The sequence below is a fragment of the Cenococcum geophilum genome (genome assembly GCF_001692895.1).
Source record: "Cenococcum geophilum 1.58 unplaced genomic scaffold K441scaffold_78, whole genome shotgun sequence".
Classification (NCBI taxonomy): domain Eukaryota; kingdom Fungi; phylum Ascomycota; class Dothideomycetes; order Gloniales; family Gloniaceae; genus Cenococcum; species Cenococcum geophilum.
The window spans coordinates 72,415-92,296 of record NW_027137636.1 but is presented as its reverse complement, the minus strand read 5'-3'; the positions used below and the strand labels follow the sequence as shown (position 1 = coordinate 92,296).

Sequence of the window (19,882 nt, the reverse complement as noted above, 5' to 3'; positions counted from 1 at the left end):
ACGCTAGGGGTTATGGTTGTAGAGTTATTTCAAAATTTTAATTTTCGCGAAGATTGGTGTTTTTTCTAAGATTTGCTGGTGATAGGGGTATATAGGGGGCTGAAACCATTTCACGGTTCTGATTGGTCTAGGAGCTCGCAGGAGTTAGTGTGCGGCCCATGCGTTGCCCCGAGTCGCCTGAATCTTCTGCGAAGCGTCGGATTTATGAGATAACGTTAAGGTTCGGGTTCGGGCCGACCTCTCACACAACGTTTTAAGCATATCTCAAATGATGTGCCAGGATATTTATGTAACGGTAACCGCCGACACACCCGACGCAAAAGCACGCTTGTCTTGCAGCTTTTAATTTTTGGGAAAAGCAATCGCAATACCCTTTTCGGGGCATGGCCAAAAAACTTGCCAATACTACTACGAAGTGATGATTAGTGGGCACTCTCAATCTTCACCGTATCCTTCACGCCCCCCACCCCGCTTGCTACTATCCATGAGAATGGCATCTCCCCCGAAGCCGAAACTCCAGATCGCCATCTGGTCAGTCTCTCTTAATACCCCTTCAAGTCGATATTACCACTGACACCCGTAAGTGGCGGAGGAATCGCCGGCTTGACCGTTGCCGCATTTCTTTCCAGATCTCTGGACATAGAGGTTCACATTTTCGAAGGTAAGCCGAACATCCGGGCGATCGGGGCTGGAATCGCGATTTGGAAGAGATATTGGGACATTCTCGAGGAGGCAACAGATTTTGAGCTAGAGTGCACTGCACGAGGACTGCAAGTATGCCCGTGGTCGCAAGGTGGGTATTTCTCATTCTACGCCTCTGCCTTCCAAACTCTACCTTAGCTATAGCTTACACTCTGGAATACTGAGAAGCCTTTCGCAGTCACCGGTCCGGTCCTTCGAAAAGCCGATGATCCCTCCTGCGGGGTGGACTTTTCCCACGTACCACACGGACCAAGACTCATCCCACGTGATGACCTCCTTGACATACTCCACAAACATGTCAACACCGAAAGGTGTCGTATCCAAACAAACAAAAGGGTCATCTCTTGGGCTCGACAAGAGCCAGAAAAAATCATCATATACTTTGAAGACAGTACCAGCGTTATCGTTGACCTGCTGATTGGGGCGGATGGCGTTCATTCCTGTGTGCGGCGGCATCTTTTTCAAGGAAACCGGGCCTTCTCCGAGCCAAAATTCAGTGGCCAATTCGCCTATAGAATGAGCTGCCCAAGGGCGGAGGTTGAAAAGAGATGTCCTAACAATGAGGCCTTGCGTGGGTTCAAGATCGTAAGTCACTCTGATCTATCCGTCATTACTCTCGACATCTGACCAGCTTTTTCGGTGCAGTGGTGTGGCAAAGGAAGACATGTTACTTCAAACACTGTTCGAGATGAGATCCAGATGACAGCTTACGACAACGTCTTCGATGCAAATGGATTGCCCGCTCCGTTCAATGGACCTTGGGTTACGGAGGTGCCGGCTGCAAAGATTGCTGAGCGCTACGATGGCTGGGAACCAGATCTAGTCGGTCTCCTACAAGTACCGAAAATTGCATCACGGTGGGCGGTCCACGTGGTGCACCCTCTTCCGACCTTTGTGTCGGATCGGGTCTGTCTGATCGGTGACGCGGCCCACGCCATGACACCGCATCAAGGACTCGGTGGCGGCCAAGGAATTGAAGACGCGTACATTCTGGCCCAATTGCTTGCACATTCCCAGACTACCGCAGCGAATCTGCCTGAGGTTCTGAAGATCTACGATTTCATTCGACGACCCTCTTCCCAAGAAGTAGCGCGGCAGTCATTTGCCAATGGGCTACTATACGGGTTCTTGAATCCGAAGCATTGTGATGCTTCATTAATGGAGGTTGGGGAAGAAGTGGCTACTAGTTGCCGTTGGCTACTTGAAAGTGACGGGGCTAAAACAGAATGGGCGAAGGCGGAGTCATTACTGGCTACACTACCGCCCTGTAGCGAAAGGTCATGAATCCGTGGCTATTAACTGAGAATGTACAATGAGCAACAAGATGTGTATATACTCTGCATATGTACATATTCAATATTCATTCGGAGGGAGAAACATAATTGACCTTTACGCGATTGGTATGGGTCTCTCTAATCTGCCAGCGGCCAGGACTAGGTCTTGCAAGCGGAAGGTGTGTGCTCCGGGAGTGAGGCTGATGACGTGTAGGTGTTGAATTGAGGTTATGGAGCTTAAAACTCTGTGTATTGCTTATCTTATATAGGTGGTTGAAGAGATTTCAAGGAACTTCGACCGCACGGTCGAAGTTGTCTGATTGGTCAGATTCCTGCCAAGAGGTTCCCCCCACAAGTCTTATCACGTGATATCGTTGTGGGCAACACTAGGAGCGCTTATCTCACTTGACTCAGACCCTCGGAGAGAAAATCCACCTCACCTCCTGCAAATTCCTGAGCCAATCAGCGGCTGGCACTGCCAACCCCTGAGGCCACCTGAGATAAGGAGCGCAAACTCTCAAGGTATGACGGCATTACCGAGCTGAGAAATACTCAATTTACAGTAGACTTGCGTTGATTATTGATAAGGAAAGTACTATCATCGTGATATGCGGAAAACTTGTTTTATTAAACCTTCCTTAGTCTCTTCCCTCGAGCATGCTGCTATATACCTGAGTAATGACAGGTGCTGGCTAACCGAATCAAGAACAATACGGACAAATACAATTGCCAGAGAGCTAGATTGTAATGTGATCTTCTGACTTCTAAAAGGTAGAGCCTTAGCTATCTATATGCTGCTGGGGGCTACGTAAATAGGTATGCCTAGAAAAAGGCCAGCCGAAGATTTTCGAGGCCGATTTAGGTTAGTCCGGGGATCTCTGGGCGTAACAACCGTGACGCATGCATATTTCGTCTCCCTACGAATGCCTAGTAGATAATGAATATTACTCTTAATTATTATAATAAACTGTAATTAGTCATTATTGGACTTACTACTACATGGTACAGCGACTTTTTCGAAGCTTTAGAACAAGCGAATGATAGTTCTGTTTAGTATGGGGGATTGCGCAAAAAGAGATTTCTCTTTCCTTTTTGGGACGGGCGGTAAGCTCCCTGTTTTTCACAGCCCTTTGGGGATCTAGGCACCCCGAGCTTAGGGGATAGAGCCCCCGTAACTTTAGCGTGTCATCACCCGTTTAATTGGGGGAGACCGCCCGTCCCAAAAAGGAAAGAGAAATATCTTTTTGCGCAATCCTCCGTACAGTTTACCAATCATTTCAGCAGCCCCGATGGACCGTGCACTTACTAGCGTACATATACAGCAGCCCATAATTAAAGTAGCTCGAAGGGCCTCACAACCTCGGTCGTCCCTGTACATTGTACGCTGATTCTTGCAACCTACATTACGCAGCAGCCATGCAGTCCAATCAGGTTCAAACAATCGATGTGCCGGAGCCGGAGAGAACCTCTCGCGTCCCCAGTGCAGAAACAGTGGGCGCCGCAGTCTCGCTCCTCCAACGCGATGGGATCGTGGTGCTGAAGCAAGTTGTCGATAAGGATTCAGTGAGGGCAATCAACGAGGTCCTAGTGGAAAATTCGGAAACTCTCGCCTCAGATTCATTGACACACTTCAACCAAAATAGGGCGGCCCGCAACATATCCCAAGCGCCCCCAACCACGCCGGAGCTCATGTTCGACACTATTTGGGCCAACCCTTTCACTGCAGCAATCAGCGCCGCGATGCTAGGTCCACGCCCTCGAGTTCACTATGCGAATGGTAACACCGCCCTCCACTCGACGGAGCGGCAGACGGTCCACGCCGATCTGGACCACAACCATCTTCGGTTCCCTTTTGCGCTCGTCGCCAACATCTATCTGACCGACACAAGCGCCACGAACGGAGCAACCGAGATCTGGGTTGGAAGCCATCGCGACACCAGCATCGCTGACCACGTCGACTCCCGTGATGCTCCAGGGGGTCTGTCCAGTATCCGGCCTGAGGTTGTTGAGGCTAGGCGAGCGCGCGTCCCGCCTGTGCAGCCAATGTTGCAGGTGGGGGACCTTGTACTTCGGGACGTGCGATTGTGGCATGCCGGAATGCCCAATCACACCCACACTCCCAGAATAATGCTGGCGTTTCTGATTTTTCCATGGTGGTACCAGGCCCCAATGAAACTTTTGCTTCCGATTAAGGTTCTGCCATTGGTGCAAAAATGGACGAGGGAGACGGGGCTTGAATTCGAGGTGGAATGGGACAGGGATGACCTGCCGTCGGAATTCTTTGTGACTACTGCATCAGCGAACCGTGCTCTGGTCTATTGAAGGATTAACTGAATTGGTTCCCTTTACAGAAATCGCCCTGCAGAGTCTAGCTATGTCGCATTTTGAACAGCGTGGCAAGCCTTCATGAAGGCAATTCACACGCCTCTCTAGAAATGGTTGAGTATTATAACATAGCAAAAGATACCGGCTTAAATTACGGCTCAGTATAGTAAACAGCCTCTTAGCGGTTTGAGCCTAGACGAATTGTCAAAGGGATCGCCCTAACATTGAGTGCAAACGGAACCGACGTCATCCATCTTTCTTTCAGTGTCTGGAATACACACCAGACGTTCCATCTCCATTGCGGAACATTCCATTGCGAAACATACCCAATGGCTGATATCGACGTGGAAAAAGTCCTGTCTGAGCTCACTATTGCAGAGAAATGTGATATCACCGCTGGTGCGGATGCATACTAAGAAGCCTTCCAAGTCATCTATACTCACCTTCTATCAGGACGAGATTTCGCACACACATTCCCCATTCCTCGACTGGGGATTCCAGCTCTCCGAACGAGCGATGGCCCAAACACCGTTCGCGGCACGCGCTTTTTCAACTCCACCCCGACCATTTGCCTTCCTGCTGGTCCCGCTCTTGCCGCGACCTGGAATCGAGCTTTGCTTCAAGAGATTGGCGGTCTGCTGGCCGACGAGTCTATTGCAAAAGGCTCTCACGTGCTTTTGGGCCCTTGTATCAATATACCGCGCTCTCCCTTGGGAGGCCGAGGGCATGAAGCATTTGGGGAGGACCCTATGCTTGCTGGGGTGCTCGCAGGGCACATGTGTCGCGGGATGCAAGAGAAGGGTATTATCGCAACACCAAAGCATTTCCTGTGTTCAGATCAGGAACAGGGCTGCTTTAGCATGAACTGCATCGTCACAGAGCGAGCGCTGCGGGAAATCTATCTTATGCCATTTATGCTGGCAATCAAGATTGGTGATCCCGGAGCAATCATGGCGGCATACAACAAGATTAATGGGGTCCATGTTACGGAGGATAGGAGGATCCTGCACCAGATTCTCCGTCAAGAATGGGGGTTCCGGGGTTTAGTCATAAGCGACTGGTTGGCCTCTCTTTCCGTTCGTCTGCTGCGATGGGCCGCCAATCAGGGGCCTATCCGCATCTTCTGCGTTGAAATGTTCCTTGGCTGACTGACTGCAAAGGCACGGCTTGTACGCAACCACCGCTCCAGTTCGCGCCGGGCTTGACCTTGAGATGCCAGGGCCGAACCAATGGAGAGGTCGGAGCTTGGCACATTCTCTGCTAGCCGATCGTTTGACCATTCGCGCCCTCGACGATTGCGTGCGCAACGTGCTCAAGCTGGTCAAGGAAGCCGCTCGGCCCAAGATCCCGGCGAATGCCCTAGAACAGCCCTTGAACCGTGAGCAAGACCGTCAACTACTTCGTCGCGCCGCAGCCGAGTCGATTGTCCTCATGAAAAACACCTGCAAGGCCCTGCCGCTAGATCCCACCAAACCGATCGCCGTAATTGGTCCAAACGCTGCTATCGCTGCCTACCGTGGCGGGCGTATTGCCCATCTCCGGCCTTACTACACCGTGAGCCCGCTGGAGGCTATTCGCCAGCGGAGCGAGGCTGAGGTTGCCTTTGCCCAAGGTATCTATAATCACAAGGAGCGTCCCTTGTTAGGCCATCAGCTCCGGACAAGTAGCGGAGAGCTCGGCTTCGACATGTACATCTACACCGAGCCTCCGACTGTCACTGATCGCAAGCCGGTCGACCACTACGAGTTCCTCAACTCTTGCGGATATTTCCTCAACTATGAGCATTCAGATCGTATCGATGGAGAAAACTGGCATATCAACATCGAGGGTCGCCTTACAGCCACTCGATCGGGCACCTATGAGTTTGGAGTCAGTGTTCAGGGTACCGCGAGTCTCTACGTGGACGGGAAGCTCGTGGTTGATAACACCACCAATCAGACCTTTGGCGAGGGCTTCTTTCGCGCTGGCACCGTAGAAGTGGTCGGTACGGTCGACCTTGTCGAGGGACAGACGTATAATGTGGTTGTCAACTGGGCCGGTGCGCACACCTCGGAGCTTATCAGAAACTCTCCCCTTACGTTTCACCCAGGCGGCATTCGGCTTGGCGGCTGCATGCAAATAGACGTCGACGCCTCAATTACCGCTGCTGAGCAGCTTGCTGGACAATTCGACCAGGTGGTTGTCCTAGCAGGTCTGATGGGGGATTGGGAGAATGAGGGTGCTGACAGGCCCAATATCGATCTGCCGGAACACACCAATCATCTTATCACGAGGGTCCTTGACGCTAACCCTAAAGCAGTCATCTGTATTAGCTCAGGGAGCCCTGTCGTGATGCCTTGGGCCGATAAGGCGACAACTCTGTTGCACGTGTGGTATGGGGGCAACGAGACAGGCAATGCCATTAGTGATGTCCTGTACGGCGATGTTAATCCCTCAGGGAAATTGCCTCTCTCCTTCCCCATCCACCTCCGCGATAACCCAGCCTACCTGTACAGTCGTGCGGAGCGACACCGCCTCCTGTATGGAGAAGACGTTTTTGTGGGGTACCGCTTCTACGACACTATGGAAAAAGATGTGCTTTTCCCCTTTGGGCACGGTCTGTCCTATACCCGGTTCGCTCTCTCGGATTTGGCCCTTTCGGTGGACGGGACAGGAGACCATGTTGCTAACGTTGGGGAGTACGATGGGTCTGAGACGGTGCAGGTCTATATCCAGCCGCAAGCGCCTAGTGTAAATCGGCCAGTGAGGGAACTCAAGGGGTTCGAGAAGGTCGCAGTTCCAAAGCAAAAGAAAACCATGATCAGAATACCCATGGAACTCAAATACGCTATGGCGTTCTGGGATGAGGCTGAGGACCGGTGGGTCTGTGAGAAGGGTGTTTATATGGTGCTGGTGGGAACAAGTAGCAGAGGGAAATTCTTGGAGGAGCGCTTCGAGGTCGAGCGAACATTCTGGTGGCAGGGCTTGTAGATTGGGCCCCATCTAACGAGGCAGACAAATACTAGGACTCTAAGCAGTTCCCTTATCAACTGAGTGCCCACCTCCATTCACGTTCTCATATTCGTTTGTGTGTCTACTTCCATTCACACTCTCATATCCGTTGGAGTGACCGTTCATATTCCCTTTCACCGCAATTCCCGGCTTCTGAGCCTCCAGCATGTGTGCAGTGAGGTTTTTCGCCCAGTCTAAATCGCTCTGATGCCCTCTCACGACATTGATGAAATCCGCCGTCGTCAACAGCAGGTTGAAATGTTTGACCCACGTATCCTCCTCGGCTGAGATTTTAAATATCACTGTCATCAGCGGCTTGCGGTGCCGGTCGCGTACGCCAATTAGGTGCTCGATGGCCGCCAGGAATCTCGGGTCATCGCGCTCACCAATCTTGCGGGCCGCAAGGCCAAGCGAGAGACGCAGGTCCCCAGGGCCAAGCATCAGACTAGCGACGCCGGGCGTAGCCGCGATGGCATCAGCGTTATCAAGCGCCAGCTACGCGTCGCTTCACATCAGCAACCTGTGCTGGTCGAATCGAAGGAATTAGGGGAAGGAAAGGCGGACTTGGCTCTCAATTTGGCAGAAGACCGCAATGTGGGCATCGGCCACTCGGTCGTGCGACGATCCTGGCGGTGCAATGTCCGTGATCCCAGGAACCAACGCGCAAGGCGACAGCGACCTGCACCCGCCGGATGAAGCATATCGACACTTGGAAACCGCCTCGGCGGCTTGTTCGGGGGTATCAATGTGTGGGAAAATGATTCCGGCGGCGCCTACCACCATACACATATTCAGTTCTGCTGGCTTAGGAGGGGCGAGGTAACAATCAGCGTGGTGCGGTTGGTTATCGTACCTGCATCCAGGGCGTGCGTCAGGAGATCTGAGTGCGCCGAGGGCACGCGCACGACGGCGACAGTTTTGCCCTCGCTGCAAAAGTTGATGGTTTGGATAATACGCACTAGGTTTTCGGCGTCAAGCGCGCTTTGGTCGTCGTTATTCTTCGGTTTCTTCTCCATCGCACGCATGTGCTTTTACGGAGACTTACGTGTGCAGAGCGTCCACCATGACGAAGTCCATGCCCATGACTGCGATGGTGCGGGCGACCATTGTGTGGGGAAAAGCCATGATGGAGCCGTACAGATATGAGGGACCTGTGGAAGGGTCCATGGTCTGCCGGAGGGCATGAGCAAGGTTGGACGGCTGGAAAAGGGAGGCGGCACGATAGGGCAGCATGGCGTAAGGTCAACAACCCTGGTGATGCGATGGCGAGTTGTTCATTGAGTCAATGAGTGAATGGGCGGGTACGGATAGTTATGTTCACTTTTTGCGGGAGTTTGCGCGCTCATTGATGACTACACATAGCGTCGCTACGAGCCTGAAGTGATCAGCGCAGCTAACTACTTTGCATACAAGAGGGGCGCAAGAGCGGGTGAGGAATGCCCGTATGCATCGAATGTCCGTATGCATCGAATGTCATCGAAATTCGATACAACCTGTATAAATTGCTTTATATTTCTGAACCCAGAGATATCTCGGTATGCAACTATGCATCACAGTCGCCCCTAAAACACCTCTTTAACACCTTACCTATACTAATCGCGCCTAAATCTACGCATTAAGATATAAGGCTTGCTGGACTATACAAGATTACCTAAGAGCTTATGATACCTACTCTAGCGGTCTATTAGTATTCCCGCTAGCTTATTACTTCTACAAAGCCCTTGAGGATACTACCTAAAGCTTAACGCTCTAATTTATTAGTACTTTGTTACTTGGGTTATACGCCATATTAGAGCACAATCAAGTTATAGTTTACATACAAATTAGTAAGGGTTTCAAGACAGTTCTATGGCCGTCCCTGCGAGCTCACATTTCTCGCCCGCTCACCTTGTACCACGTTTTGCACATGGAACTGACGGCGGAAAGCGGTCCGAGGACTGGTAACTAGAGGAGCAAAAGATCAGGCCGATCAAACCTTAATCCTGAAAACAAGCACAATATTGGCAGTAAGCTGCTGAGCTGTAGCACATGCTATGAGGTGCATTACAATGCAGATACCCGCCAGATGAACCAGATCTTGATAGTCTCCGATCGGCGATGTGACTCCAGCTTTCTGCAATACGAGCCTTGCTAGCACTCGCGGAGGACACATTCAAGCGCTGTACGCAGCGCCTCCATCTCCTTGACCGTGCCCACCGTAATTCTCATGCAACCGGTGCAGGAGGGTTGCCCGCCAACGTAGCGCACCGCAATGCCGTGGGCGTCACGCAGCCGGTCTACTATTCGTCTCGCTCGCATGTCGTCTCGCTTGCCCAACTCTGGTAGCGATGATGGCGAAGATGCTTCGATTGTCCGGGCATGGATGGGCACGACCACGAAGTTCGCCGCATTACCCCCGATTGGACGGCCGACGCCGTTCCGAGCGAGTGTGGGGTCGCCCAGGATTCTAATCAAAGCCGCACGATTGTCCATAATTTGGCGCTGCAGCTCGCGGGCGCGATCCAGGCCCTTTGCAGATAGTGCTTGGTACGCCAGGCTTAGCGCCACGCTCGACAACTTATACGGCATTTGCACCTTGGCCAGGATTCCCGTGAGGATTGGATGGGCGATCGCCATGCCGACACTGCAAGGGCCTCTTAGTACGGCGTGCTGCGGACCAAACGAGACGAAACGAAACGAAAACGGAGCAGCAACTCACCGAATCCCTGCAAGCCCATGATACTTGCTCAAAGACTGCACGACGATCAAGTTATTGTACTTGGGCAGCAGTCGGAGAGCCGAGGCACGCTCTGATGCTACTGCAAAGTCGATGTACGCCTCGTCAACAACAGCGATACCCCGAAACTCTACCCGCACTTAGTTTATGTTAATGTGGTAAAGATCTGCTCAACAAACCTTTCAGATCCAAGATGCGCTGAATCTGGGGTAGAGGGATCAACGAACCCGTTGGGTTGCCTGGAGAAGCGAGGAACACGACCCTAATTCGGTCATCTGTTGAAAGCGTGGTGCAGATCTTGAAAGTCAATGGCGGTCCATGTACAAAACAGGGTGCTATCTTACTTCTTCAATTGGCAGACGGAAGTCCCCTTCTGCAGTTAGCTCCTGGGCGCATTCCTTGACCCTAACCTCATGGAGCGTGGCGCAAACTCGATACAACTCGAATGTTGGGGGAGCGATGAGGAGCGTGTCTCTGCCTGGCGTACATGTCGCTCGAATGATGAGGTCGAGAATGTCCGAGGCACCGGACCCTAAGCATAGATGGTCGATGGCTGCAGTCACAATGAGATGCGTTAGCGTGCTCGTCCCCAAGAGGCAACCCGGAACATTATACATTTCAGCTGCCGCCACTGCGCGATTTGCTGTCGAAGGGCTTTGTGCGACGCAGATGGATATCGATTTAGATTGCCCATATCAATTATGTCTTGCATGCAGCAGGGGACCATCGACCCGGCTGCTAGACAGCTACCCGCAGAGTTCTCGTTGGCATCCAGGGAAATGGCTGAGCGGGCCTTCACGTCGTCCGAAGTCGATGTGATGTATTTGGGGAAGGTAAGGATATTCGGCCTCACGGCAAATTCAAGGGAGAAGTGGTCAGGAACCAGTGGGCTGGACATGTTGAAGATGAAGCCTGGCGTTGGCATCTTGCCTTCTTTCTGATGGATTTATAGGCAGGCACACACCGCATTCATGATCCTGCATGTGTGCATACAACTGCTAACGCACACCCCGCCGGCTGTTGCATCAGCTAGCCACACATTGAAATCGGCATTGAAGCGGGAGAGCGACTGGCGAACAACGGGTAGCATTGTCACTGCCACAGTACAAACGGAGCTGCTTCGGTCTGATCCATTGCAGGAGATCAACCGCGCTTCTTGCCCAATCTCTTGTAGGCGGCACCAGCCTCCATATCCTCCTGTATCGCTAGGTGATATAATTGTATTCGCTCGTCTTGAGCTTTTGCGCAAGACACCTTTCTTTTGCTGCCAATCGTGACCACCTTCCTCCGACCGATATGGCCATAGACCTCGATTATCAGATATGGGCACCTGTTGCGGTTAAGAACTCAGAGTATGTGATCGAGGAACTGGTCAGAACGCCAGAACCTCATCCTTTTGACTCACCGATTACGGTCGCTATATATGTCGTGTCCTGGTCGTTATGGGCTTCATACTTCACGTTGAGATACCAAAGTCTCTCATCCTCTGGGAGAATGACTGGTGCTCCAAATTGGCTACCGGTGTTGACGCTTCTAGTCGAGTTCTCACTCTTACTGCCAGCCATGCTCAATGCGCTGCATATGTCTCTGTACCTCTTCTTTGGCACACGAGGCAAGCATAGGCCCTCGTACCGGTTGGTCGGCGAGGCCGCTCCAAGCATCGATGTTTGCATCACGTGTTGTGGAGAGAAGCTCGACGTCATTATGGACACGGTTGCCGGTGCAGCAATGCAGGACTATCCTGCTGAGCGATTTCGGGTCTTTGTCCTTGATGATAGTAAAAGCGAAACGCTGGAAAAAGCCATCGATGCGTACAACAAGAAGTATGGCAAAAATGTGCACTACCTCGCGAGGACCAAGTTGCCCAATGAGTCGCACTTCTACAAAGCGGGCAATCTCCGCTTCGGCCTCACCACGACAGAGAGCAGAGGGAAGGGCTCAGTCTTCTTCGCCAGCCTCGATGTGGATATGATCCCGGAGGCCGACTGGCTCCGACGAGTGGTTCCCCATCTAACACTGGATGAGAAGCTGGCGCTGGCGAGTCCTGCACAGGTAAATTTGAATAGATGGAGAGGTGTGTGACAGGAATGCGTGCTAAATGCGAGCAGTGGCATTACAACCTCCCACATCCGGACCTGCTCGGCCAAGCGGGCCCTGCGGCTATGGAGATTTTCGAGCCCATGCACGACAATATCGGCTGCTCTCACTGTTTTGGATCAGGGTACATTGTGCGTCGCAGTGCTCTCAACGACATTGGAGGCTGGCCCAAGGTCCCCGTGGGTGAGGACATCTTCTGCTCCTATATGCTTGCTGGTCACGGATGGGGTATCGCCTTCGTGAAGGAATTTGTGCAATACGGCCTCACGGCGGATTCGTTCGCCGCGCTGGTAAAACAGAGGATGCGTTGGGTATATATAAGTCTCTCACTCTGAAGAAGCGGCATACTAACCGAAACGTCTAGACGGACGGGGACCTGCTTCTGCTTAAGGGTATCAACTTCTTCGTGCCGGCCCTGGACCCTGCTCCACGACGAACCGTTCCTCAGAGAATGTCTGCCATCATCAAGATCTTGAGGCTGTTCACCGCAGTCACTGACTGCGCGGGTATGATTCTCCTTCCTGCCATTATATGGATGATCAGCAGAAGTCCGGAACAGGCTGCCATGGGGGCCAATGCAGCCATGCTGAAGGCAGTCTTTCTAGCCACGATTCTCGCCGATAAGCTCAACTATGCTTTGATATACGCCAAGGTCGGTCGGCAGACTGAAAGTCGCTTCTGGGCTGCTCCCTGTACGTGCTCCCTCCCATCATTAAACCTCACGTGTGTCGGTCTTAACTGACGGTCCTCAAAACAGATAGTACGGCTCGCATCCTCAATTCGATCCTTCCGTCAGCCATAATCTCCTTTACGGCAACAGGTACCGTCATATCTGCTGCGAACGAGCGGTCAGCGCGACACCGCCAAGGCCTCGTTTCCCGGCTGCTCACTCCCACCATGCTGGCATACTTTACGTACACAGTGCTTGCTACTATAGCATTTTTATTCGTCCTGTACGACAGTCTTTGGCCGCGAGGGGAGCAAAGACAGAGGTTGCATTCACCAATGTGCACGGGCGTAGTGCTCCGGCTGCTCGAATGCATCTTCAAGGTGTCGGTACCGCTCCGATACATGGCCTTTCCGCCAACCGTGCCGGAGCGTCGGGAACTCATGCAGCAAGATAGCCTGGGCGTGTTCCGGCCGAAGTGCAAGTATAATAAGATCGTTAGTAGAAGGTTTACATGGCTGGATATTTTGGAGGTTGGTACGATTCTGACGATGGACTGGTCGGCATTGGTGACGATGCTGTGAGGGCAGTAAGGCGTTGGTTTGTGTGTGGAATCTGGGCATTTGTGTCCAGAGCTTCGAGTAGTGCAGCAGCAGTAGCGGCAGTCTCAGCCTAGCGAAGCTGCGCCTTATCTCTGTGTCCTCTCCATCGCGGGGTCACGTGCAATAAAAGATACATTGAGACCTAGCCCGTGCAGCTTCTTGATCGCGATTGTGACAGATGCCCGTGGGCGCCAAGACAGTATGGAGCATGCATTGTGATGATTATTGGTCGCAAAGGTCGGGCGGGGCAAATGAGCGGGCTGCTGGTATGCGTGCGCAATATAAGTTAAATCACCGAGTACCTCTGCGGGATCTGTGAGCTGGGCCAACCAACCTCTTTCACTCTCTCAATGGCCACATGCGAATCCGATTTTGACTCGGACTGTGGCAGGTGGTCCCGGCTGCTTGTCCCCCACCTCGAACATGCCCTGACGGCGAGTCAATCGTACACGGGTGACGAAGCTCGCAGCCATGTCGCATTCTTCAGCGCGCACGTAACCCGGTGGCTGGGCCCGGCGCCTGCGGTCGCCAGTCCAAGTAGCGGTAGCAGCACCAGCAGCAGGGGTATGGTCGCGGCCTATCCTTCGGCCCTCACAGCAGATCATACACCGCTAGAGATCAGCTACAGCTGGAAAGGCACCGCGCCCGCTAGCGTCCGCTACGTAGTTGATATCGTCCCGCCTGGCGCGCAAGCCACCCGTGCCGCTTCTCTCGCTCCAGCGGGCCGGGCCATTGACGGGCTGCGGGCCCTGGCCCTGCCAAGAGGAGGAGCAGGCACAGCAGCACCAGGGCCAGAAGTACCAGCAGTACCAGCAGTATCAGCACCACCGGCACCATCAGCACCACCACCACTAGCAGCGCAGAACCAGCAGCAGCAGCAGGAGCAGGAGCAGCAGAAGCAGTACGCCATCGACCTCCTGCCCGACTTGTGGACGAGCGTGACAGCTCAGCTAGCGCACTTTGAGCATGACATCCATCCCACCAACCGCCCGGCCTGCAATTCCTGCGGCTCGTCGTCGACCTTTGTTGGCTTCGACCTAGTGCGCGCCCGCGCCCGCGCCAAGCTCTACTGGCTGCTCCCTGCCTGCTTGCCCGCCGCGGCCCTGCTGGCCCTGCTGGACGCTATTTTCGCGCGCTGTCTTGCCCACGGTCACCTAACACCGCTGACAGGCTTTGCCGCCCACTGGGCCCAGGTGCGCAACTACTTGCTCACCCATGGCACCGACACCCTGCGCCCGCGCATGCTCTCGTGCGACGCAACACGGTACCCCTTTCCCCGTGTCAAGATTTACACTCGCTGTTATTTTGCTTCTGACGAGTCCTTTGACGTCATCGAGGCTCACCTCACCCTGCGGGGTGCCATCTGTTTGCAGCCTCGGTCGCGCGACCAGTATGCCGCCCTGTGGGCTTGCTTGATGGACAACTACCGCCTGCACACTCACGACGCTCAACGGCAAAAGCACCAGCGGTACTGTATGATCGCATACGACATCTTCCCCGCACCAGACGGAGATGATGGCCCCAACAGTGGCCTCGCCAGTAAACTGTACCTGTTCTGCGATCAAATGCCCGGACATGACGCCTTCGTTGCCCGCGAGCTCCTAGGCCCATTCTCCGCGCCCGCCGGTTTTTTCCGTCGGTACGTACATCTTCCCTGCCCATCTTTGGACATGCCGGTTTTCTGACCCGGACGTGTAACATCTAGGGAGGTTGAGAACGGACGCCTCTCGGACCAGTCCACCAACATCAAGGAGTCAGTTACCCCTCTTTCCCCCGTTGATGCGAATCATCAAGGTCCCATGTTTGGCTTCTAACTATTCCATCTAGGATTGGACTGACCGGGCGAGAGGGCGTAGCTGAAGTCGCTGTTTATGTTAGCCCCGCTATATTCTCTGGGTAGAGGAGGCCCGCCCATGGACTGGACGTCTTTATTGCCTCTTATCACGGCAGTGACTATTATGCCAGTAGAGATCAGTAGAGTGCCTCTTCTCTAAGAAACAAGCTCCTCACCTTGATATCCTGTCTCTTATGGTGACGCCAGCGTGCCATCTCTAGTTGTCTATCTTCCTTTCTGGGATAATATTTTACAGCCGTGCCAGCATTCTAACCAGTCGCACTGTCAACGCTGAAACAAGCAAAAATATGCCAAACGAGACCCAGTATGGCAGATACTCCCACTCACCCCCCTTCTGCATCGCCTTGGCCAACAGGCCCGCGAAGGCTGGCCCGCTTCCCACCGCCGCCATCCGTTCCGCCACGCTCAGCCCGGTGTACAGCAACGTGATCTGATCTGGGTGACTGACTCTCGTAACGATTGACTGCAAAGCGCCATTCATGCCCCAACCCATCATGTACACGAGCACCGAGCACACAAATTGCACGCTGCGCGTCCGCGTCGATCCGCCCAGCGACGAGACTACTGTGCCGAAGATGCCTAGCAGCGTTACCGATTGGCAGAACGCGACAAGGCACAGGTCGAGGCGCGCACTGGGCACGCCCGCCACCTGCAGTCGGTGGACGGCCACAGAGAGCCCGATAAGTGTGATGCCGGCCACGCCACGCTGCGCGGCCAGGAAGTAGTTTGTGCTGGCGAGCGTCCAGGAAAAAGTGCGGCTAGCCCACTGCTTTAAAATGTTGTTGACGCCATGACCTAGCTCGTTCCAGAAAAACACAACGAGCGTGGGCGCCGCGATAGGATCGCGGCAGAGGCGGACGACCGTCCAGAATACGGAAGTCAAGGAGTGCCAGATCAGGCCTAGAAGTGATTCATCCTCCTCCTGCTGCTCCGCCCGCGTGGACATACGACTTCGGCTGCTGCTTCTGCTGCTACCAAGGAGAGGGTCGGTGACGCTGGCTGCAGCGACAGTTGCGGGCGCAGTTGCTGTAACTGTCGTCGTCGTGCTTGTCGTTGTCATCGTCGCTGGAGACTTGTGCTTTCGATAGCGCGGGTCGGCGATCAAGAGGAGAGCGGGAATGGTCAGTCCATGCACCGAGATACCAACTATCACAGGGATCCACAAATTCTCCTGCATGAGGCGGGCGCCCACGGTCTGGCTGGCTGCATTGACGAAGAGGCGCGTGGCGTTGAGCGAGAAGAGAGTCTTGCTTCTGCGTGCACATTAGATAGAGGTAGCGAGGATGAGCATTGTGTGCCCACGAGCGCATGGGCTGGGAGGCGTTACAGGTTGGCCGCAGGGAGGGACTCGGCGATGAGGGCGTTGGTGAGACTCAGTAGGACGCTGCCACCGCCGCCAAAGAGACAGAAGAAAGACTGGGCCCAGACGAGCTTGGTGTTGAAGGTCTGATAGAAGTAGCCTGGACGGTAGTGACATCAGCGGGGCGATCTTGGGGTTCTGTCCACCGGAGGGATCAAGTTGAAGCGTACATATGCACATGGTGTAGAGCTGGGCGGTGAACGCGCTGGCCACATTGGCTGCTAGGATTGTGCGGCGGTTGAATCGCCCACAGAGGGATGCATACGGGAATGCGGTCAGGAGCTCTTCGTTCAAGTTAGCCAAACCTGCCTCATGAAGCATCTCCAGAAGGATTCGGAAGAGAAGAAGACTACCGACGAGCGCTGAGCAGACAATACTGTAGGCGTTGATGGTGGCCAGGTCTTTCTGAATCGAAAAGACCTTGCAAAGCCGCTCGTCCATGTCGCCATCTGGGGCGATGACTCTGGGGTTGTGGCTCTGATAGTAGGAACGGCAAAGGTTCAGCTCAATGATACGCAATAGCGGTGCATTGCACAGTGCTTGTCCCAGCGCCATAACAACGAGGAGGGCGCTGCAGCCCCAAACAGTGGCATGGTGGAAGAGCGCCATGACAATGAGAAAAATGTTGATAGCAGTGGAACACGGATGAGGACAAGGGACGTGGAAGGTGGGGTTTTCACGTGAGAGCGTTGTAGGGGTTTTGCTCGTCCCTGCGTTTTGCTCGATTGGCGGTAAATCGGGAGGCAAGGGCCCGAGCAAAACCCCGCGTCTCACGGTCAGGAAGGGCTCAATGACCCCCCCACGCTGCGGGAACTTCAAACTCTTGCAGTATTTGTATTCGCGTACAATGGCCTCACCACGCAAACCTGTCCTAATCATCGGCGCTGGCATAGCTGGATTGGCCTTTGCCCAGGGATTGAGAAAGGCAGGTCCCGTCTCACGGCTGTTGCTTGTTTCTATTCTAAAAACCGCAATGACAGAAAGGCATCCCGTTTCTCGTCTTTGAACGCGATGCATCCACGCACAGTCGCCCGCAAGGCTGGGCCCTCACCATTCACTTCAGTCTCCCGTGTTTGCTGGATCTGCTGCCGGAGGACATCGGCAGTCGCATACACACAACCCAGATCGACCCGACCATCAAACATGATCAGAATCCCTCCGTCTTCTTGAATCTGGATGATTGTTCGGCCAAGTGGCGCCTGCCACCAACATACGGCAACCGCATGCGAGTCGCCCGCGGACGGCTTCGCGACTTGCTTACGGAAGGTTTGGAAGACCAGATCCTCTGGGCAAAGAATCTGCAGTCGTTCGATCTGGCGCCAGATCGAGTGCAGGCCCGGTTCGACGATGGGAGTTGTTACGATGGAGAGCTTCTCGTCGGAGTCGATGGATGCCATTCTCGCGTCCGGTCACTGATATACGGCCCGGAATTGTCCCGCCTAACGCCTATCCCTGCGTGCTTTCTAGGTACGCAGGCTCTAGCGACAGAGAAGCAGATGAGGCCGTTGCTAGGGCTGGAACGGACACTCTTTCAAGGATGCCACCCCTCGACTCCTACCTGGATGTGGTTCTCGGTCATGGAGCGACCGGAGGTGAATGGTTCGATTCAAAAGGAGCCCTTGTGGCGCGTCCAAATCTGCCTCTCCTGGCTGTCTCCAGCCGGGCAGTCAGAGATTCCCAAGACCGACAAGGAGCGAGTGCAATTGATGAGAGAGAAGTCGAGCGGCTTCCACCCCATCTTCAGAGACGTCTTCCGAAGCATCATACCTTCGGATCACAAGCCCATCATCAATGTGCCCTTGGAGTTCTGGTGGCTGCCCCAAGACGCGAAGCCCCACCAGTACGATGGACGAGTGTTACTGGCTGGCGACGCCGCTCACACCATGCCATTGTGTCAGTTGCTCCCAACTCGGGCCTTGGATCTGCGAGATGCTAACGTTGACAGACCGCGGGGAGGGATTTAACCATGCACTTATGGACGTGTACCGATTGCTCCAGTCGATTGAACGGCTGCACACCGAAGCCAGCAGCCGCGAGGTGCTCGTTGCAGATTATGAGGAGGAAGTCCGATCACGTGGCCGACAGGCTGCACGCATGTGTCGCGAGGCGTGCCTCGAAGTGCACCAATGGGACACACTTGGAGATCACTCGGTCGTTCGTCAGAAAAGCGTGTTCTAGCTGTCCAGCTCATCCGCGCTGGCAGTGGTGAACCAGGCATTGCACAGTGCGAAAAGGTAACGCCCATTCTTGCATAGGGCCTCTGCTTCGTCTCGTTTTCGGTCTGTGCATACGAATTCATCCTACCCAATACCTTACTCGTTCTCTGCAATGATCAATTCTCCTTTTCCGGGCTCGTGCCGCATCTTCCCTTTCCGCCTCCACTGGCAGGCGACTGCTTGATTCCACTGCCCCTTTCCGGCTGGGTCGGTCTGTCACCCGGTCCATGCGCCACTCAAATGGGTTCGCGCCTCATAAATTGGGACTAGAGCCCCAGCGATCTGCGTGCGATTTGACCTACCTGATATGATCGCCCACTGCTACAGGCAAAACTCCTTAGTACGATACCGGGTATACACCGTCTCGGCGCATCCGGTTGAAAGCGCGTGTCGATCTTGGTGATCATGGTGATCAAACGGCAGAATTTATACCTTTTGAAGTAATAAGCACGGCTATTTTAACAGATTTTTACCTACTTTTGGGTGTAAATGTGCGCATTTCGGTTAGCGTGATCAACACGCACTTTACCGGATGCGCCAAGACGGTGTATAACGATACATTTGGTATTACGATCTACACACCCTGATCAAGCCTTTTTTGGTATAACTAACGATAATCTGACTTTTGACGATATCGCTAGGCGCCTCCACCAAAATCGGTGTAACCAGTTTTAATTCGTCGGATTTGGCCTTACCTTACCGCAAATTCAGCCATTAACTTTCATCATACAACGATTAAAATCTATTAAATTAACCCTTAGGGGTCGTTCGGTTGCAATCTGACGCTTTTAAATCAGAACTAAAAGTCCGGCAGAAAGAACGCGTTCCTTCCTGATTTGACACGCGTCTGTGGCTCTACGGGTTGCACGGACGTGTGCAATCTGAAGCCTTCAGATTCAATCTGGAGCTCAAAGCTCCTTATTTAAACTGACGCCAAGACCTCTGTTCAGATTCTATATGTGGTAAAGTGCGCGTGTTTTTTGGGCGGTCAGAGGAACATCAAAAATTTGTGGCTGAAGTCAAGTTGAACTGGAACTCAACCGAACAGCCGCCCCAGAATCAGATTGGAGCTCCGGA

The 19,882-nt window shown here is 53.6% G+C and overlaps 10 protein-coding genes across 10 annotated transcripts; 6 read left to right on the top strand and 4 right to left on the bottom strand.

The window, feature by feature from the left end:
* Window positions 1-310: 310 nt before the first annotated feature.
* Window positions 311-2,248, top strand: K441DRAFT_700919 (FAD/NAD(P)-binding domain-containing protein). Its single transcript, XM_067653294.1, has 4 exons — window positions 311-531; window positions 585-793; window positions 881-1,287; window positions 1,348-2,248. Exons 1-4 carry the CDS (start codon window positions 419-421, stop codon window positions 1,984-1,986), a joined length of 1,368 nt encoding a protein of 455 aa, XP_067497370.1. The 5' UTR covers window positions 311-418; the 3' UTR covers window positions 1,987-2,248.
* Window positions 2,249-3,392: 1,144 nt separating this feature from the next.
* On the top strand, window positions 3,393-4,298 carry K441DRAFT_690895 (uncharacterized protein; the record flags this gene model as incomplete). The annotated part of the gene is made up of 1 exon (XM_067652430.1): window positions 3,393-4,298. One exon carries the CDS (start codon window positions 3,393-3,395, stop codon window positions 4,296-4,298), a length of 906 nt encoding a protein of 301 aa, XP_067497369.1.
* Window positions 4,299-4,630: 332 nt separating this feature from the next.
* K441DRAFT_591808 (glycoside hydrolase family 3 protein) lies at window positions 4,631-7,271 on the top strand (the record flags this gene model as incomplete). The annotated part of the gene is made up of 3 exons (XM_067644850.1): window positions 4,631-4,700; window positions 4,755-5,361; window positions 5,462-7,271. The coding sequence occupies 3 exons, from the start codon at window positions 4,631-4,633 to the stop codon at window positions 7,269-7,271; spliced, it is 2,487 nt and encodes an 828-aa protein (XP_067497368.1).
* A 19-nt stretch (window positions 7,272-7,290) lies between these two features.
* K441DRAFT_333730 (HpcH/HpaI aldolase/citrate lyase family protein) lies at window positions 7,291-8,933 on the bottom strand. Its single transcript, XM_067641234.1, has 4 exons — window positions 8,338-8,933; window positions 8,146-8,273; window positions 7,857-8,065; window positions 7,291-7,787 (listed from the first exon to the last, which is right to left on the bottom strand). Exons 1-4 carry the CDS (start codon window positions 8,523-8,525, stop codon window positions 7,311-7,313), a joined length of 1,002 nt encoding a protein of 333 aa, XP_067497367.1. The 5' UTR covers window positions 8,526-8,933; the 3' UTR covers window positions 7,291-7,310.
* A 489-nt stretch (window positions 8,934-9,422) lies between these two features.
* On the bottom strand, window positions 9,423-10,906 carry K441DRAFT_592095 (PLP-dependent transferase; the record flags this gene model as incomplete). Its single annotated transcript, XM_067644860.1, has 5 exons — window positions 9,423-9,915; window positions 9,991-10,138; window positions 10,188-10,305; window positions 10,353-10,590; window positions 10,617-10,906. 5 exons carry the CDS (start codon window positions 10,904-10,906, stop codon window positions 9,423-9,425), a joined length of 1,287 nt encoding a protein of 428 aa, XP_067497366.1.
* A 683-nt stretch (window positions 10,907-11,589) lies between these two features.
* Window positions 11,590-12,524, top strand: K441DRAFT_622167 (glycosyltransferase family 2 protein; the record flags this gene model as incomplete). The annotated part of the gene is made up of 2 exons (XM_067645998.1): window positions 11,590-12,060; window positions 12,114-12,524. 2 exons carry the CDS (start codon window positions 11,590-11,592, stop codon window positions 12,438-12,440), a joined length of 798 nt encoding a protein of 265 aa, XP_067497365.1. The 3' UTR covers window positions 12,441-12,524.
* A 1,200-nt stretch (window positions 12,525-13,724) lies between these two features.
* Window positions 13,725-15,059, top strand: K441DRAFT_591976 (uncharacterized protein; the record flags this gene model as incomplete). Its single annotated transcript, XM_067644853.1, has 2 exons — window positions 13,725-14,171; window positions 14,277-15,059. The coding sequence occupies 2 exons, from the start codon at window positions 13,725-13,727 to the stop codon at window positions 15,057-15,059; spliced, it is 1,230 nt and encodes a 409-aa protein (XP_067497364.1).
* Window positions 15,060-15,230: 171 nt separating this feature from the next.
* Window positions 15,231-16,666, bottom strand: K441DRAFT_333842 (uncharacterized protein). The gene is made up of 2 exons (XM_067641236.1): window positions 15,385-16,666; window positions 15,231-15,327 (listed from the first exon to the last, which is right to left on the bottom strand). The coding sequence occupies exon 1, from the start codon at window positions 16,404-16,406 to the stop codon at window positions 15,459-15,461; it is 948 nt and encodes a 315-aa protein (XP_067497363.1). The 5' UTR covers window positions 16,407-16,666; the 3' UTR covers window positions 15,231-15,327; window positions 15,385-15,458.
* Window positions 16,601-17,260, bottom strand: K441DRAFT_333765 (uncharacterized protein). Its single transcript, XM_067641235.1, has 3 exons — window positions 16,947-17,260; window positions 16,760-16,873; window positions 16,601-16,689 (listed from the first exon to the last, which is right to left on the bottom strand). The coding sequence occupies exons 1-2, from the start codon at window positions 17,196-17,198 to the stop codon at window positions 16,865-16,867; spliced, it is 261 nt and encodes an 86-aa protein (XP_067497362.1). The 5' UTR covers window positions 17,199-17,260; the 3' UTR covers window positions 16,601-16,689; window positions 16,760-16,864.
* Window positions 17,261-17,436: 176 nt separating this feature from the next.
* K441DRAFT_592061 (FAD/NAD(P)-binding domain-containing protein) lies at window positions 17,437-18,767 on the top strand (the record flags this gene model as incomplete). Its single annotated transcript, XM_067644858.1, has 3 exons — window positions 17,437-17,518; window positions 17,574-18,482; window positions 18,535-18,767. 3 exons carry the CDS (start codon window positions 17,437-17,439, stop codon window positions 18,765-18,767), a joined length of 1,224 nt encoding a protein of 407 aa, XP_067497361.1.
* Window positions 18,768-19,882: the final 1,115 nt, after the last annotated feature.

What these genes read in the sequence shown, in the direction of transcription:
- K441DRAFT_333765 (XM_067641235.1), bottom strand. Translation starts at nt 17,198, where the DNA reads ATGGCGCTCTTCCACCATGCCACTGTTTGGGGCTGCAGCGCCCTCCTC.
- K441DRAFT_700919 (XM_067653294.1), top strand. Translation starts at nt 419, where the DNA reads ATGATTAGTGGGCACTCTCAATCTTCACCGTATCCTTCACGCCCCCCA. An exon ending in AGTATGCCCGTGGTCGCAAG is followed by an intron (nt 794 to 880) that starts GTGGGTATTTCT and finishes AGCCTTTCGCAG; the next exon opens with TCACCGGTCCGGTCCTTCGA. An exon ending in CCTTGCGTGGGTTCAAGATC is followed by an intron (nt 1,288 to 1,347) that starts GTAAGTCACTCT and finishes TTTTCGGTGCAG; the next exon opens with TGGTGTGGCAAAGGAAGACA.
- K441DRAFT_333842 (XM_067641236.1), bottom strand. Translation starts at nt 16,406, where the DNA reads ATGCAGGAGAATTTGTGGATCCCTGTGATAGTTGGTATCTCGGTGCAT.
- K441DRAFT_333730 (XM_067641234.1), bottom strand. Translation starts at nt 8,525, where the DNA reads ATGCTGCCCTATCGTGCCGCCTCCCTTTTCCAGCCGTCCAACCTTGCT. An exon ending in GACGCACGCCCTGGATGCAG is followed by an intron (nt 8,066 to 8,145) that starts GTACGATAACCA and finishes GTATGGTGGTAG; the next exon opens with GCGCCGCCGGAATCATTTTC. An exon ending in TCTGCCAAATTGAGAGCCAA is followed by an intron (nt 7,788 to 7,856) that starts GTCCGCCTTTCC and finishes AGCGACGCGTAG; the next exon opens with CTGGCGCTTGATAACGCTGA.